This window comes from Uloborus diversus, chromosome 4, assembly GCF_026930045.1.
Source record: "Uloborus diversus isolate 005 chromosome 4, Udiv.v.3.1, whole genome shotgun sequence".
Lineage (NCBI taxonomy): Eukaryota > Metazoa > Arthropoda > Arachnida > Araneae > Uloboridae > Uloborus > Uloborus diversus.
The window spans coordinates 149,854,544-149,874,224 of record NC_072734.1 but is presented as its reverse complement, the minus strand read 5'-3'; the positions used below and the strand labels follow the sequence as shown (position 1 = coordinate 149,874,224).

The following is a 19,681-nucleotide window of genomic DNA, read 5'->3' as shown; positions in this document are numbered from 1 at the left end:
AAAAAAACTATTGGCAATGCTCATACCTAGATCCAATTGAAATTGTAAGTTGACAATAAAGTTAGCATATAAAAATGTAGCATAAGATGTAGGGATGTAATGTAAAAGAGGCAGTCTTCACTTGATAATGTTAAAAAAAGTGTGAAATTTCCAATTCTTATAAAGAATTCTTAGATTTTATTTAGATATTTAGGACCCAGCCATGTAGTTTGTGTATAAGGAAACTTTTTAAAAAAAATTTTTCAGTTTCGGTATGTTTTCATTTGACTATTTGCTAAAGTACTTTTGTGAATCAAGAATTAGATGTATTTAAAAAATATCTTGTTAGAAAGCACAAAAAGGGCAATTTCATGTTCCTCCTGTAACTATTTCTTGTGGCTTTACAAAAGTAAATGTAATATATATCTAAAAGGTATCATACTTGATTTAAATAAAAGTTTTAAACAATCATCTGATTTACAGCAACAACTTACGGATATCAGTATTTTTAGTTTCAATACAAAAATATGGTATTTAAAATTGAATTTGGCATCCTGACTAATGTTACCAAAAAAAAAAAAGGAACTCGAGTTTTGTGGATACCTAAAGACTTCAGAATTTCTTGTTTTTTAGAGCAATATAACTTAAAAATTGTTTCATGGAATAAAACACATTTCTAAGTTACGATGTACACACAAATAACACTTATTCTCTTTTGCGAATATTCTGTGTTTCTCGTACTTTTGTATAATCAGACATTTGCTCGAATAAACTTTAATTTATGGCCATACATAAAAAAAAAAAATGTATTTTAATGCATCAGTATTCATTTTTTAGTTTAGTTGGAATAAAAGAGGAAAATGTCAGGTTTTTGAGTGTTATTTTCAAGATTAATTCTGTAACAAAATCTCAAAATTTGCTTTACAAAGCTGACTTACCAAATTTGAATTTCGTTTTACACTAAATTTCTCAAACTATATGGGATTGGGAGTGAATGTGATAATTAAAAGAAATTGTACACAATCTTTAAAGATATTTTGGGGAAAAGAGTACCCTTAAAAAAATTATTTTTATAAATCAGGCGAATATTTGCAGTTTTTTTTCTGGTTTCCCCGGTTTATTGGATCCCAGATAAAAGGTTCTGTGCTGTATGTATTTTATGCTCCTTTTCCCTCATAAAACTGCAGAAGTATACACAGGATATAATTATATCAATAACATCAATTAGTGGAAACACTTTGATTCAGCAATTTATAAAAATGATACTTATCCCAAATAAATTGCTTAAAGGATGATTGGATTAATTTGGATAATGTTAAGTGTTTTGAACTTGGAAACCTAAGACTGGCAGTTATAAAACAGAAAGGCATTTTTAGTAGTAAATTTTAGGCACATTTCTGAAGAGAAAAAAATAAAACAGACAGCATTTAATTTTAATATTAAGCACTATTTAAACTTTACAATAAAATATAACTATGAATCTACATTTTAATTGGAAAAAATTCATATTTTCCTGAAAAAAAAAAAAAAAAAAACTTTTTTCCCACAGCATCAAAATTTCCATAAATTTAACATCTCTAGATGAAATTTAACCATTTTAACTAAGAATATAGATTTAATATACTCACTTCATTTTTTAATCCTGAATCATAAATAAGAGATTCCCATAGACCATCAAATTCTCCAGAAGGCAGAATCCAACTGGTGCTGACTCGTTGCTCATCTTCCTCTTCAATATCTGGTGAAACCGAGTTGTAGCGGTATAAATGATAAATAACTACAGGGTAATCTCCAGTCTTAAAAGAGATAAATACATGCATTTTTACTCAACTTTTAAGTACTGTAAAATTAACATAGTGAAACATTTTTTAAAATCTTAATTTTTCTTGTCTTAAGAGTCATTTTTTTAAAAGCTGGACAAAGTGAATGAGGGCCTGATAGTTGACACCTTCAATTTTCCTGAAACTTTCAGGATATTTTACTAGTATGGTGATAAGAAAAAGTGAAGCTTCTTTCCTCTCTAATTTGACTTGTTGACCGTCGAGTGGAGGTCAAAGTTTAGGGTCATGAGAAAAAAAGAGCTAAATATATGAATGTTTTGCTTCAAAAGCAATGAGTGAACCAAGTCAATTCTTTTAAATAAGGATACTACTTGATACTAGGTACATGCTAGCATGAATATTTTGGTGGCTCACTCATGGCTTTGAGGGCAAAGGTCAATTGAAACTGCTACTTTTAAAACTTTTTTTTCGCTTGTTTAGGTCCGGATATCTGCTAAAGCCCTGAGTAACCCTCGGAAATAAGTATGTGATTAACTACTCACCACAGTATAGTACTAAGAAAAATATAAAATAGCTTTTGTTTCTCTTAACTCTAGTAGTTAAACGGTCTCAAAGTCGATGATTTTTTGAAAATGCCCAAGTTTAGAGGGCAATAACTTTAATTGCGACGGGTCAACAACTTTGGGACACAGCCATAGTTATAGTCCAAGTGGTGTAGTTTAAGGTCCAGGTTAGAAACCCATGGCAACTAATGAACTTTTTTTAATTACGCAGTCTCAAAGTTCATAATTTGAAACAAAAAGAATCTCACAGTTTTAAGTCAATTACTCTAAAATTTCTGAGTCAATAACTTTTAGCAAGAGCTGTATTTATGCTCAACATGGTGTAGTTTTAGACTCATGTCAGAAAGCTATGAGATCTAATCATCTTATTTAATTAAAGGGTCTCAAAAATGATGATTTCAGTATAAATGAACGATTTTTCACGAGTTAAAATGCTTGCTACTCAAAATCTTATGAACTCAAACTTTTATAAATACAAGAAAGAACGAATCAACAGCCTAATGTACTTTAAGCTCCCAAATTTCATGCTTCCAGTGCAATAAAATTTTCTGTAACCTTGACCACAACATGGCAATTTTTCTCACAAATCTGATCCGCCATTTTGAAGCACTCTATTTTGGAGATCATAGATACTCAGGATTTGGATCTCGGAAGCTGAAAATTTGATTAGGTTAGTTTCAAAGACATCGCTAAACCTCTATGAAACTTCTTCCATTCGGGGATGATCGAACAGGGACAGTTTGAGAAATTTAGGTCAGTTGACCTGGAATCATCCTGATATAACATTGTGACAATTCCAATGCATCTTTTGTTATTTTTGACTTTATAATGTTCATAAATCAATGTTATATTTTAGGAAGAGGATTGCAATTACGTAAGAGATTGAGTTCATAATTACAGCAGAATTTGCATATACACTACTTAGTAATAAATTTTTATAAATAAACAAATTTATTAAATAAGGCTCAAAAGTAAAAAATATAAATATAACGTCAAAAAGAAAAAAAAAAAAAAAACAGGTTTGTTAGACAAACCTGTTTTTGCAAAAGATGCAGGTGAAATATGCATAGTGATTATATCAGAGTAATTCCACGTCAACTGCCCTGATTTTCCAAACTGTCCCAGATCGATCATCCCAGAATGGAATGAAATTTTATTGAGGCATAGAGATAGATGTCTTTGAAACTGACCTGATGCTAATTTTCAGCATCCGAGAGCCGAATCCTGATGATCGAGGATCATCAAAATATAGTGCTCCAAAATGGCGAATAAGATTTGTGAGAAGAATTGCCATGTTACAGAATCAAGGTTACAGAAAATTTTATAGCACTGGAAGCATGAAATTTCGGGAGCTAAAAGTACATTAGGCTGTTGATTTGTTCTTGTATTTATATAAGTTTGAGCTCATAAGGTTTTGAGAAGCAAGCATTTTAACTCCTGAAAAAATATTCATTTATACTGAAATCATCATTTTTGAGACAGTTTAATTAAGTAAGATGATTAGATCTCATGGTTTTCTGACATTAGTACAAAACTACACCACGTGGAGCATAATTAGAGCATTTGTTCAAAGTTATTGACTCAGACGTTTTAAAGTAATTGACTTAAAACGGTAACTCTTTTTGTTTCAAATTATCGACATTGAGACCGCATAATTAAAAAAGTCGATTAGTTGCCATGGGTTTCTAACCTGGACCTTAAACTACACCACTCAGACTATAACTACAGCTGTGTCCCAAGTTGACCCATAGCGATCAAAGTTATTGATCTCTAGACTTGAACATTTTTAAAAAATCATTGACTTTGAGACCGTTTATCTACTAAAGCAAAGAGAATCGAAAGCTATTTTATATTTTTCTTAGTACTATACTGTGCTGAGTAGTTAATAATATACTTATTTCCGAGGGTTACTGACGGCTTTAGCAGATATCCGGGCTTAAACAAGGCAAAAATGTAAAAAAAAAGAAGCAGTTTCAATCGACCTTTGCCCTCAAAGCCATGAGTGAGCCACCAAAATATTTATTCTAGCAGGTGTCTAGTATCAAGTAGTATCCACATTTAAAAGAATTTGTTTGGTTCACTCATTGATTCTGAAGTAAAGCAATCATATTTAGCTCTTTCTTTTTTTCACGACCTTCAACTTTGACCCCTACTCAAGGACAAACAAATCAGTTTTTTAGAAGGAAGAAATTTCACTTTTCTTATCATAGTACCACTAAAACATCCTGAAATTTTTATAAAAATTGAAGACCTCAACTATGAAAAGTGTCCAGCTTTAAAAAAAATGACTCTTAATGTCAATGGAATGAAAAGAATGTTTGTTATAAGTTTTATTTGAATATTTTTATGCTTCATTTGCATTTTCTCACATTTTATCACACAAATTTGAAATTTACCAATAATTTCATTGGCCTCATCTTTGTAGGTGTTTAATTACTCAATCAGGAGATATTAATTAGAAACTGAATTAGCATTCTTTCTCAATTTTGGTGGTGAAAACTTATCCCACATTAAAAATATCAGCACCAGGTATGAAACAGAGTTTGGTCAAAGTGCCAAATATCAAAATCAGCCAAATAATGGCCAATACTTCAGCTGCAGTACATATTGAGTGGTGACATTGAACACACAGTAAAATGTTAAAAATTCCAAAAAGATTCAAATTTAATCAATAAAGGAGAAAAATACTAATCTGAATAGAAAATAGAAGAGGAAAAAGATTTTTTTTCGAAGATTAGCAGTGTTTTTTACTACAGCAGGCAAACCGACCGATTTTTCAAACATAAAAAAAGCGGTAAACATACCTTAACAGGCTGTTCAAACTGAAAAAAAGATAAAAGACAAAGGGGCAGTTCTCAAAAGGTGGGAACAAAAAAGTTAACTTTGAGCAATTTCAAAAATTTTCAAATTTGACATCAATTTTGCTTTTATTCTATAGTGTGCATATCTAGAACACAATATATGAACATGAAAAGACAGCAGGTATTTGTAAAAATTGTTAATTAGCAAATTAAATCAGCAGTCTGTAGGTAACAGATTTTGGACATTGTTGTCCTGTAGGTAACGGATTTTGGACATCATCTTAATGTAAGTTTCACCATTTTTGACAATTGTTAATCTGATTTTTAACTTTTCCAATGAAAATTTTATTTACTACTTTTTGAATTTTGCAATTTAATAATAAAGAGGATATTAATCAAGTACTTGAATGGCTATACATACTGCTCTTTACATATAATGATAAATAAAGTTAAATATAAGTTTTGGAATGATTTTGAAAAAGTTGATGAAAGGTAAAAAAAGTTTTAAATTAAAAATAATACAAATGTAAAAAGTGACATCAGTTTTAAAAATGAATATATTTTTTAATGTCATAAAAATTAAAACGATGTCTAAAAATAATTATTGAAAAAAGAAATTCGTATTTCTATTTGGAGATCGTTAAATTATGTTTCGAAAAGAAAGAGAAAAAAAAAAATTCTAAAATAATAAAAGCGGGGGAAAAAAATTGCTAGCCCAGGTGATAAAGTCGCCAAAACTGGTGCAGCTGACGAAAAACTACATTTGTCAAACTGGAATTCCCCTCTGGTAACCTTTAGCTTATCGTACACTGTGTTGTCGCCAACAGAGTTTGCTTGGCGATTTTAGCGCAAAATGGCTTTCGTTCGATCATAACCAGTCATGTTTCTACTGTAATTTATGTATTGTTCAATGTGTAATGTATTAATTATGCAAAATACCAATGGATTAAAGAAGATAACCTTTTTTATTGAGGTTAGAAGACAGTGGATGATCAAAAATTATGAATAAACGGACAGAATTATCGGCGTCAAGATCGTAACGCGATTTGGACAGCTCACATGTATGTTTAAGAAAAATTATTTATCTTCTAAGATACTGCATAAAAGCTTATGAAAACACTTTTAAACAATTAAAAATTGATTCTCAGGATCGATAAATACCTTTAAAACGAAAACATCATATACTTAGTTCTCAAATAATAGCATTGTAAAGATCGTAACTTTTGGACATACATCAAATTTCAAACTTACTTTTTTCTAAAATTGTTTACAAAGTAAATAATCTCTCTTTACATTTGTTATTTGTGTAAAATATTAACAAAAAATTATTCAGTGTAAGATTCATACCTTTAATTTTTTTTTTGAAACGTATGGAAATAATTTAAAAAATTTTTTTTTTAATGGTACATTTGCTCAGTTAACGTTTTGGTATGTCCAAAATTGTGCCTTTTAGAAAAGAAAATATTTTTTTAAGGGCATTTGAAGAGCAATTTTTCCATAATTTATGTCAAATCTTGTCTCTATACAGTATTATAATGTAACTCAAAAATTTTTGAGTTAATTAAAATGAAAGTTATTTGGTGTTGAAGCTTCAAAGTTGAGATCCCTGTTTGCTCCCACCTTTTGAGAACTGCCCAAAGACTTAAATGCATGTTAATTTGTCATCTGTAGCATACTTTTGGTATTGTGCCGGATTATCAAATGTAGCTGCAGGGGGGATAACTATAGCTACGTTATTAAACTTCCAGGTTTGATAACAAGGAAAGACAAAGCCAAAATAATTGACAAGATGAAAATTAGATGAGCAAAATTAAAAAATTGAAAGAGATTTTAGCAACGAGTTTTATCAGTTAGCCAAAAATAAAGGAACTCAGTTTAAAAAAAAGTGTTTTTAGAAAAACAAGTTTCATTACGATAAGAACTGAACTCTGGTTTTTGTATCACATAACACCTAAACCTGGCAATGGAAAAGGCATAGGAGGCAGTTGGTTCATTGGATTTTCTTGAAGATTGAGAACTTAACAAAGAACTTTTGAATTTTGCTGCTGTTGGGTACGCAGGGCCGGATTTACAGATCTTACTCCCATGGGCCCGAACATTTTTGCCGCCCCTCTCCCCCACTTGTTACTTCATTAAAAAAAACAATAATTTTATTCAAGGGTAAAATGTTTCGATTTTTATAACTTTCTCTTCTGTTCGTTGCGTAGTGAATATAACAGAATATAAACAACCACGGAGACCCCTATTTTATAATACTAAATGTTCACTTTATCAAAGGTCAAAGTTGCAGTCGTTAATATGTAGTTATTGAACTCCGCTAGTAGTTGACAGAACATTTGACTTCTTGTCTCATTTTTTTTGAATAGTTAAACTTTTGTAAATTGTTAGAAAAGGAATTACTTTCTTTGACCCAGGAAACAGATGTTGTGAGTATGGAAACCCATTTTCTTAGAGAAATGAGCATAACACTATAGTAAAAACAAGTAATATATAAAAAAGCTTTTTTAAGGCAATTCCTACTTAGATCAACGTAGAAAAATAATGCATGTGCTCTATTAAGCACCATTTAAGCGTTAAATAGCTTAACTTTTTGATGGATCATTTTTCATTTTAATGGAGCTTTAGGTATTGTTTTAAGCCCCGCCTGGTTTAAAAATCAACCATTTAAGTTTATACTTCAACAACTTTGTTCCGGCAGTATTTAACATGCAGTTTGTTTTGATTTGTTTTATTTCATGAAACATTTTGAACTTGCACAGTGAAATGATGCATTCAACAATAAAAATGAATATTAATGAATTTACTATTGAAGGCTCACCTTAATATAGCATGAAATTAGTTTCATTAAAAAGTTCACAATGATTAGTTAATTAATTACTTTGATTATAGAATATTGCATTGTCATCGCATCTGAGGTCGTGTTCCAACCCAGAAAGAAATCTAATGACAGGAAGTGGGTGAAAATTGAGCTGCATGATTTAAACAAGATATATATAAACAATTGAATAACATACTGAAAGGCAACGCCAAGTAAACTATTTCTCATGAAAAGAAGATTTTATAGCTGAAAATATTACGTACTTTGTTACAGAAAGGTATGACAAAATTGGGATAAAATAAGGAATTGAAATAAATGACAAGTTGCGGGTATGCTTAAGAGTGTTTTTTTTTTCTCTTACATTTTGCCGTGGATACAAATGGGTCTAGTTCATGAAAAAAAAAAAACTAATTCTTATGGTGGTAGAACTCAAAAATTACTTTTATATAGCTATGATATCTTCATTAATTTTCCAATATGATTTATATTTTTATATATTTCGAAATAAATTGTTACGCTATTACACTACTTTGAACAGATTCAGTCCCACTCGATTCATTATGGTCGTTTTAAAAACTAACAATGCTCATGCTAGTTGAATTCAATTAATATTTAGAGGAAGTAAACAAAAAAAATCAACAATATTGAAACACTAATTTTTCTCAAATTTAAAATACCTTGAACTTCTAATTCGAACAACATTAAAACTAAAAGGATGATAGAGAAACTCAGAAACTGTGCTTTTGAATTTGCAACTAAATTACAACAAAAATAATTAAAATAAATAAAACTATTTTATTGCTGATTTTTTTTTATTTATCATTTATCAAATTTAGCTATTTAATCATCAACACTCAACAAGAATTTTGAGTAAGAACGGCCTGAAGCATCGACGCAGACAATGAGTTTTTTGATGAGATGATTTTTTTCATCTTTAATTCGTCACATGAGCACAACTCAAATACTTATATCATACTATCAAGTTTTGGGCACATTAGTTTGAACGTATATTAAATGGCTTGATTAATGATAAAAAACATTCAGGATAGAAAAAAAACCTAAGAAATGAGTACGTTCCCATAAAACTATGATTTGATTTATATATTCAAAAAAATCAGCAAATTCCTTAAGACAAAAGCACTTCAAATACTTAAATTCAAAGGAAATTCACTACTGGTGGGTGAATAGCAGTAAGAAATTAACATAATAAATAACATTATAGATATATAAACTTACAGTTGAAATTTTAAAAAAGGTGTTTGCACTTGATTATTAACATATTTAGAATACGAATAATAAGAGCTGTTTCATTAAAACCTCTTACGTCTTGCTTTACTATTGGCAAATGTATCAATAACCTCATTAAAGTCTAATTTAACAGTTAAGTCATTTTCAATAGCCAAAATCGATAAATGAACTAATTTTTGTTGGCCTACTGAAGATCTCAAATAATTTTTGATCCGGGAAAGTGTGGAGAAAGATCTTTCAGCTGCACAGTTATAGTTGCTGGTGTGCATAAAAACACTTTAAGGCAAATGCTTATGTTAGGATATAAGTCTTGGAGATCTTTTGATTTTATAAATCGATACAGCTCTGACAGGGACATTTCTTCCGTACTATCCGGTTTTTCTTGGGGCAGGAGTCCCTTTAGATGAATACACTCGATCACCAATGAAGAATATTCAATGTCAGCTGTATAAAACTTTTGCAGTGAGACTGCTACTGCTGTTATTTCTTCCACATCTAAGTTACGTAGATTTGACAAAAATGCAAATCTATTTGAAAACTCTTTATATACACCAATTCTCTTATTCAACTCGGTCGAAAGCTTATCAGTTATTGTTGCATAATTTTCTTGCAGGCAACGGATCTAGTTTTCTTCTGTTTCCCCACCTTCTTCAAGTTCAGATGAATCTGATTCATCATAGAATTTCCTCCTCTTTCTCTGTCTCTTATTGCTTTCAAGACAATCACTGTCTATGCCAAGAATATTTCTAATCTCCTATAATTTCTTCTGCGCATCAGTAATAAAAAAATATGAAGCATTTCTCAGCTCGTTCAGAAATTTTTCAAGGGAATTGTATAAGTTAACAACAGTGTACAGATTAATTCGATGGGACTGTATTTTTTCGCTTACAGAGTTGAATTCGTTTAGTACATTTCCCCAAAATGATGCCATGAATATTGTTTCAAGAGAAATGAGTTCTTTTAAAAGCCCTTTAGCTTTGCTCTTCGTAATTCCGTTCTCTTCTTGGCTATCGGTCATACTCTTTAGGCATTTTGCAATAGGCTGAAAACTTCTATTTAAGCTTTTGCAAGCATCTTCTCTTGCTGACCATCTGGTTGTGCTTAGAGTTTTAATTGTTAGGTTCTTCTCACCGGGTTTATAAAACGACTCAAGGAGGCTCCATCGATGGGTAAATGAAGAGAAAAAATTGTAGAGTGATTGCAGTAAGTCAAAAAAGTTTTTCGCAAGAGTACAACATTCTGCAGCATGGAATCCTACTAAATTGAGAGAATGGCCAGAGCAAGGAACGTAAGATATCAATGGATTTATTTCTTTTAGCTTGGCTTGTAAGCCATTATATATTCCAGACATGTTGTATGCGTTATCAAACGATTGTCCACGACAGTTTTGAATATCTAAATTATGTGTCTTCAAAAATTCGAAAACTGCTTCTGCAAGTTCTACACTTATATGACCTTGGTTTTTCAAAAAACCAACAAATCTCTCTTCAGGGTATCCCATTTCATTGACATATCTTAAAATAAAAGACAACTGGTCATTATGTGTCACATCGGGTGTTGAATCAACTATAATTGAGAAATATTTCGATTCTTTCATTTCTTTTAAGATAGTTTCTAGAACTTTCTTACCCATTAAATCAATTAATTCATCACATACTGTTGATGAAAGGTAAGATGTATTTCCTTGACCAGGGTTACCGTACTTTTGAATGTGTGATTTTAAGAATGGGTCAAACTCTGCAATCAATTCAAGGCACATCATAAAGTTGCCATTACTGGTGGAACCAAACACTTCATCGTCTCCTCTGAAAGCTAGTCCTCGCGATGCCAGTTTTTTAATAACGACGACAACTCTATGAAGTACTTCCCTCCAATACTTCACTTCCTCTTCAATTTGCGTTTTTAACTGCCTGTCAATGGAACCTATTTCAGCAGTTCTTTGCTTAAAGGTTAGGACACTGTCAAGATGTGTATGAGAGTTCTCATTCTCTTTAAGCCTTTGAAAACCATGCTTCCAGTCATTAAAACCACCGTCAGTAAATTGAGTTGAAGTGGTGCAAAATAGTTTACACGGGCCACAAAGTATAGATCCTTGGCTGGGCGAATAGATCAAGTAATCTCTATTTACTATTTCTCCGTTCGCAAGTTCTCGATTAAAGAGTGATTTTTTCAAAAACTTTTTTTTTTCAGGGTACGATCTTTTTGATTGTTCAAAATTTCCATCCTTATTTTGATCAAACCCATTTTTCACGAAGAAGTCTCTGGTATCATCATTGACGGTCCAGAATATTGGATCATTACTGGGCTTGTCCGTTCCACTGGAGGTACTAGACTTCGTGGGATCAGGTTGAAAACGATCATTATCCTTCCCCTCAACATCATATGCAGCTTCTTTCTCTTCAGTAATTACTTTATGTCTTTCTTCTTCTACCTCTACGTTTTCTCCGTGTTCTATAGTTGAATTCGAGCTCAATTCGGAAGAAGGTTCCTCTGAACGTGGATTAGTTTTAAAAAAATTATCTATTTTTATGGTTTTATTTACAACTTCACTTAGCTTTTTCCTCTTTTCGTCTGCTTTTTTCTTATATCCTGCGCCACTGAGCCTTTTGCGTCCGTCCATCTTTTCAGATTTAAGCACAAATAGCCGATATAGTATCTGAATTCGGCCACTAAATGCACCAAGGTTTCTTTATTGAAATATTTGCACTGATTTAAGTATCCAAGTGTCACAGCTTTTGGTATCACACGAAAACAAAAGTAATAATTTTCAGCATAAACATTCACTGCAATTTAAAACAATACTTTTGTGAGGGAGAGCAAAATAACACGAGCTTACGGAATAAACGAAACTTGTGCACTGTAGTAGTACCATAGCACTACCTGAAGCCCATACGTCACATTCCATCGTTTAGCCTCAGGTATAAATTTGCCTTCGGAAACGGACCGACATCTGGACACCAGACCTCTCAGTTTCCTGTGCGAAATGTATGAACTTACAAATTCCTCACCCCCAAAAAAACGGCGAATATTTAGGCCCGCATTTTGAGGAATCTTCTTGAAGCGAACCTTCTCGGTCCGGCGTTTGGTGAGTTACGGTTACGACCGTTACGACCGGTAAAAAAAATCAGCAAAAGCGCAACCGCCATTCATCCGTTTCCTCTCCTTATCAAACACCCTCAAGTTCCCGCTAAAAAATACCTCCCAGACAGACACCTTTAAGCTAATTAGAACCATGTGACTGATGTTACAATGGTGTATTCATATTCCCAGGACCTGAGCATGGAGTGAGGGAGACAGTCAACCTTTAGCCGGTTCTCTTTTCTTTTCTTTTTTTTGTTTGATAAAATTTTTAATTTAAACACATTGCCACTCTCTAGAATTTGCCGCCCTCCAGAATTTGCCGCCCTGGGCCCATGTGGCCCATGCTTAAATCCGGCCCTGTGGGTACGGTAGTTGTTAATTCTGGACTCAATACTTGTGTGATTTCTTTGATTTAAAAGGAAATAGCAATGCAAGGTTTGTTTGCTCCATTTAAATGAGCTACCTTTGCAATCCCTTTATGCCATTTAGATGTTAAAATGAAAGGATCCGGGTAGTTTACAACCAAAAACCTGTAGTCCAGTCAATAGGTAGAAAAAAACGGGCTTGCCTTACAAAAAATGGGGTCAAAGATTTCATTTTTTAAATTTGTGTATACTAGTGCCAATATGAAAAAACCAAGTTATCCAACACGAAAGACCTCGGGAGAACTTTTGGGGGCCGAAAACCCCCAAAAATTTGTGACTTTTTGTAGTATTTTCAAAATATCTCAAAAATGGTTAAAATTACAAAAAAACTTCGAATGCAAATGTTAAAGAGGATTAAATTTCCTTCAACTTTTGTCATTACAACATTTTTGTAGCATGAAAAGCAAGCGAGTTACAGCTTCTTGAAAGTCATACTTTTTCTGAACACCTTCAGCGAAGTGCGTGAAAGCGCATCGGATAACGGAGGAGAAAAGTAGAAACGCCGGCAGTCTGACCTTGGAAATCATTTGTCTCTCACAGCTGAAGGTAAATGCCTCCGTTCCATTAAACTTAAACAAAACACCCCCATTCCATCCTCCCCCCTTTTTTTTTCTCCAAATGAAATGAATCGACTCAATAGCTACTCATGTTGATCACTTCAGGGTTTGAGAGAGAGTATGTTTTATCAATTTGTGTGTTCTGAATTACATTTTTTTCCCCCTAGAAATGATTACGCCTGACGAAGGTGTTTTTTTTTATTATTATCATTATTATTTGCGAAATCAGTTTGCGTGAATGCGAAATAAAGATTGTGAAGGAGAAGGGAACAGAAGATCTTCAAAGATGCAGCGCAAAACGGCAAAATGAAGAACATCAGAGTTTTTTGAAGTTCTTAAAAGAAGTGACAATTCACACTGCCTGTCACAAATGCTATATCAATGAGCAATAAATCTCTTCCCTTAAAGTAATGGTTGAACCTTACATGTTAACTAAATTCCTCAAGAAAGATTTCTGGCAAATTATAACAAAAAGAATTGTCTTATTCTACTTCTTGAGACATATTTCGAATAAGAGTGTGGCATTGAAGTCAGGCAGACTCAAGATGATGCCGACTTACTTACTGCTCTTTCAAAGGCAAAAGAAATTGAAAAGATTGTTACAGTGGGCGAGAGGACTAATGACAGATTTAGGACATGCTTTCAGCAACTTGTTCTTTTTAAAACCTGGAAGAGGGAATGCTTGTGATTTGTTTTTTTCCCCACTAAATCTTTTGAGTTTGACCCCAGCAATATTCTTTTCATCCATGCGTTTAGTGGGTGTGATACGATTTCGACAATCTTTGGTCAAAGCAAAATTAAGTTGTACAAAATAGTCAAAAAAAAAAAAAAAAACTCCTGAAATTAAGGAAGCTATTGAAGAATTTATGAACCCAATCTGTCATCATGATGCCTTCCTTAGCTGCAGCTGGAGAAAATATTTTGCAAATATTATACACAGGTGACGTAAAGTATTTATTTGAACCTATCTTTGGATACTTTGCAATTTAATCTTTTTATAAAACTAGTATAGAGGGCTAAGATAAATCTTGCAGGGCTACCTCCAACGTGCGGGGAGGGGGGGGGGATGTTGGACGTTATCACTCATATCGGTTCTACCACCAAATTCAAAGTTGGTTGGGCAACATAATTGATCCAGAGAAATGGGGTTGGGAACGCAGGACGCAAGGTCTAATGCATGTTGACGCGAAAAGAGATTGAGTTACTCAGAATCTTTTGAAGATTGTATCTTGTACCTGCAAGAAAAATTGTACTGGAGCCTGTTCTTGTCACAAGTCAGGTTTAAAATGCCCCAGCACGTGCAAACACTGCAGTGGCACAAATTGTGAAAATGTTGCAGAAATTTCATCTTTGGATGAGACTGCTGAAGAAGATGATATGTTCCAGTAGCTTTTGGAATTACCGCAACAAGGAGATGAACAATTAAAGGACCACAGCTTCTTTCTACCCCCTACAGATTCTGAACCGGGAGAACCTGGACCTTCAAAACGGCTTCGAAGAAGATAAACAGTGTATTTTGTTGTCATTTCTCTATTTGCTTTAAGGTCGAATGAATCTCTGTGTAATTTAGATGTATGTATTAATCTTCTACAGTTGGATTTTCATTTTGTAAGGTAATTCTTTTGGGTTTTTCATGCCTCAAAAAGTCAGTTTCTGCAGAATTTTTTCAAAGTGTTTATTACGTATTACTATTGTACCTTTATTTATTCATTTTCATGTTTATTGTTTGCTTATTATCACCCTAATATTTATTCATTCACATTTATATTCGAATATTGCATTTTCGCTTGTAACAGAATAGATGGTACGAATTATGTGCTTTAAATGAATGAGAAGATTATGTAATTCAATTACAAACTGCAATATAAATCATATGTTATTGGAGTCTGACTGAAGACTATCTCTGTCAGACTAGAAATATCAGTTCGTGAGCGGTGGGGGAGGGTTTATTATTATTGTATCAGAGTATAGGATGCATGACTGTGTTGATTGTTTGCTTATTAGCTGCTTAATATTCATTCCTTCACATTAATATTTAAAAATCGCATCTTTGTTTGCAATAATTAATCTAGAATGTACGAATTATATCACTCAAATGAATGTATATATTGTGTAATTCAGTTAAAAATAACAATATATCATCTATTATTGGAGTCTGATGAAGACTACCTCTGTCAGATCAGAAAAGTTAGTTCGTGAGCAGTGGGGAAGGTTTTTTTTTAAAAATTATTATTGCATCGTCGTATGTGCTTTAAATGAATGCGTATATATGTATTTCAGTTTCATAATACATCGTTTGTTTTTGGAGCCTAGTGGGAACTAATCTGTCAGCCAGAATTGCTACTGTGTCCAGCGGGGGGGGGGGGGGGGGGAGCAAGAAACTCAAACTAATCTAATTGTCGATAAACTCTCTGAAACTAAAGTTTCTATTCAAGTTCTTATAATTATGACGCCTTGCTTTCAGTGTGAAAGCTTTTTTTTTCGGAGTGGAGGAAAACTGCCTATTTTCAAAGAGCTATAGCAAGCTTGTTATTTGTGCTACAAAAAAGTTGTAAATACAAAAGTTGTAGGAAATTTTATGTTCTTTAAACTTTACATTTAACACTTTTTTTTAAGTTGAACCATTTCGGAGATATTTTGGAAAAACCAAAAAAAGTCATAAATTTTTGTGGTTTTTCGGCCCCCAAAAGTTCTCCCGGGGTCTTTCGTGTTGGATAACTTGATTTTTCCATGTCGGCACCAATATGTACAAATTAAAAAAATAAAATCTTTGACCCCATTTTTTGCAAGGTAAAATGTATCTATTGACTGGACTACTGAGGCAACTTGGGTTCAAGATGCGTTTTAAAAGCAAGAATAGAAAGTACAGGTGGAATAGGATAGAACAAAATTCCATTGAATCAAAGGATTACATTGACATGATTTCATGGGCTGAAAATGATGTAACTGAATCCCCCTTGGTAAAAAACACTTTTTAGTGACACCCTCAAAGACTTCAAATTAAAAAAAAAAAAAAAGATTTTCCCCATCCTTCATATTCTCAAAGTTTAGACTTTTAAGAAAACGTTTCTAAGAGGATTTATGGACATTCAAATAATTTTTAGAGTTTCAGTTAATTTTGTTAAAATAAACTCTTTTGCTGAAATGAGATTGCAAACTTGAAACACGCTTTTCTCGAAATTAGTTTTTTCCATACGGTTGACAAGATATCTCAAGTTCTAATGTACTAATTTATTTGAAATTTGGTACAGACATTCTTAGTACTATCAAAATTGTCTCCATTGCTTTTGCCGCTTTTGATTTCTATTATTTAAAAAATATATACCAAAGTTCAAAAAAGGAGTCAAAAAATGAACTTTTTTTTTTCAAAAAGATGCCATTTTGTGAAAAAAAAAATATTTTCAAATCCCTTTGTCAAGACAATTCTACATCCTTGTTTGACAAGAATTAACCTTTTCAGATCACTTGGAGGATTAGAATCATGTCAACCAGGAGACCCCGCTTTTTTTTAGAGTCCCCACTTTGCCAGCCTCCACCAACTACAATTTTGAATTTTTTTTAACTGTTATGCATTTTTATACTTTTAAAGTATCAATAAAAAAAAACTGATAAAAATGGATAGTGAAAATAGCTACTGGTTTTTTTCCTACTTCACCCATAAAATCAAGCCTCTAGACTAAAGTACCCCCTTAAAGGGAAGGCACCCAAGCAGTGGAAAGAGTAAGTGAAACAGGTAACTGAATCTGCTCGAAATGTCTGTGGTTCAATCGCAAGAGAAGAAAATATAAGAGCAAAAATTGACTCACTAGAGAACATCCCAAAATTTGATTAAAACACAAAAACACAACACATTTTAATTTGTCAATTAAGTAGAATTAAAATTTATGCTGCTGTAACCATGTATTCTTAATCATTAAGGGCTTTTTAAATGGTAAAAATAGAAATTTCAATGTTTTAAAAATATTTGATCTATTTTTAAAAACATTAAACATATTTTGATTTTGTAATTAATGACTTTTTTCAATTATAATACTAAAATACATCTACGACCACCTTTTAATGTATGCAATTAAACCATAAAAATAATTGTAACAAAGTTTTAATTTTATTTTTTACTAACTTCAAGCTCTTTGCGGCACCTGAAGATATTACAGTATAGCAACAAAATGTTTTCTACTTCTCATTTAAACATAAAAGGCAGTTTTCCCCCACTATCAGTAAATATTTTTGCTTCACCCTAAATGTCTGTGAATGTAATAAAAGCAATGTTCTAAAAGTCTTCAATTTTCAATTACAGTAGTTTTTCAACTAACAAGCTGACTTGTTAAACTCTAAAAAGTCACTCTTGTACCTACACTTTGTTACAAATCACTATTTTTGCAATGAAATATTAGATTTTACTATTCTTCTATGTTAGAAATTTAAAATTTTATTCTGATAAAATCTTGCATTTCTTACCGTTGCAGTTTCAGTACTATTACACAGTGTAATACTCTGCACATGCTGAGATAAAATATCATCATCAAACACATCAATTGCTTTCTCTCTTGGTAGATCATTCCTTCGTATAAAAATCCAATTTGAAACACAGGAAATTATTTCTTTTTCAGGCACTAAACTAAAAATATATTGTAAAATGTTGAGAAAATCTACCAATAGGAAACATTTTTTCCAAACAGAAGTCATTTTTGAAAATAAACACTAAAGACACAAAGGGTCAATAATTTAAAGTTTAAAAACATGACTCAAAATGAAAAAGCAGCAGTACAAATTATACTCATGTAATCAAAGAATTACTTATTAACTTTTTTATTCTAAAATTTCAATGCTTCCCCTAGGCATTTTTTGGGACTGCACTACGCTTTGCCCTTTTTAAGTTAAAGCTTGATGCAGTCAAACTCTTTTTTACATTTTTCAGTGCACAAATTTTGACCTATTAAAGATTTAATAAACTTCATCAAAAAAGCTTTGTTTTTCAAAAAGTAAAGATTCATGTAAGCCTGGCCTGGAAATGTAAATTCCTAGTTTTTCTTATCCGCTAGAATTTAGTTTGGACATTACAAACCTGAATTTTCTTGGTTTTTACGCCAGAGATGTAAAATACCCGGGTATTTATTTTTGAGGTTAAATACCTAGAGTACATATCCGGGGTAAATACCCAAAATGGCTATTTATCTGGGTATTTATTTTTCAATGAACTTTATTCACACAAAATACTCACATTTGTGTATAATGACATTTGTGCATATTTATGTTTGGCGGACTAGCACTATAAATAGACTGATATAATTTGTTTTAGTTTCAACTTGATTATTCAGACCTTTTATTTGTTTATTTTTTGTTTTAAAAATAACTTTTTTGTAAATTTTTTGACGCAAATAAAATCTTTTAAATAATACGTAATTAAATTTCAGCTGGAATTTTGTTTTGAAAACTATTATATGAACATGAGGTCTGTAACACTATTCCAATGAGTTCAAAATTCATCATGTGCGTGTCGGTGGTTCTTCTTAAAACATAAATGGTACTCGGTACTTGGCCGAGTAGTGAAAGGCCAAGTACTGGGTACTCGGCCAAAGTGCTACTCGGTACGTCTTTAAAAAAATCTCAAAACTTCTTTATGGCGGAAAATAAACAAAAGGGCTGGCTCCCTTGTATCATGGGGAATAAAATGTCATTACTGCCATCTGTTAATGAGGAATGGCATCTTGTGTTTGGGTAATGGAGGTGAGAATTTATTGTGTGATGTAATTCCTTATCCTACTATATAACGAACTAAAACACAATATTAAAAAATTAAATATACTTAAACAAATAATATTTGAGACACTTGTGCAAGAAATAATAAATAATAAATATATACCTTTAATTGAACAAGTTATTAACCGACTTACGTATTTGCACGTAATATCACGTTTTGTTAAAAAGCCCGCAAGATGGACTTGCACGTAGAAAACTGCCAGAGAAAAAACTACCTCCAAAAGGCCCAGGCCGTGAAATTCCTTCTTCGTTTCCCCTCTGATCTCCCGGGGAGAGAGGCGTTGCTTTATCTTCCCCTTCTACACGCTCTGTTAACTCCGAAAGGACACTTGTAAAACCTTTCATTTGTACCTTACTATTGAAATTGTAATGAACATCTCGGTGGAGACATCCTAACTAACATTTTATTTTAGATTATTTTATTAATTTTTAGGAGCTTTGATGAAGTTATATTTGAATATGTAATATGAAATCATTGGAATTTATATCATACAGTCAACTATGACTATATCAGTCAACTATAGACGTAATAAATCAGTAGCTATATAAAGAAGTAACTAATGTTAATTGGAAAAAGTTCTTGAAATTAGTTTAATAGCAATCATCATCATATGAAAGCCAAAATCTATAATCGAATAACGTTAGAGCGTTATTCGCAAGACTGGAAG

General features: G+C 32.2%; 1 protein-coding gene across 1 annotated transcript in view; it reads right to left on the bottom strand.

The window, feature by feature from the left end:
- Positions 1-19,358, bottom strand: part of LOC129220915 (pachytene checkpoint protein 2 homolog) — a 28,673-nt gene extending 9,315 nt beyond the window's left edge. Inside the window, exons 1-3 of the mRNA XM_054855350.1 lie at positions 19,229-19,358; positions 17,712-17,866; positions 1,608-1,775 (exon numbers count right to left, since the gene is read on the bottom strand). Coding sequence (XP_054711325.1) covers positions 1,608-1,775; positions 17,712-17,866; positions 19,229-19,358 — 453 coding nt within the window. The remainder of the gene's footprint in view (positions 1-1,607; positions 1,776-17,711; positions 17,867-19,228) is intronic.
- Between the last annotated feature and the right edge of the window lie 323 nt (positions 19,359-19,681).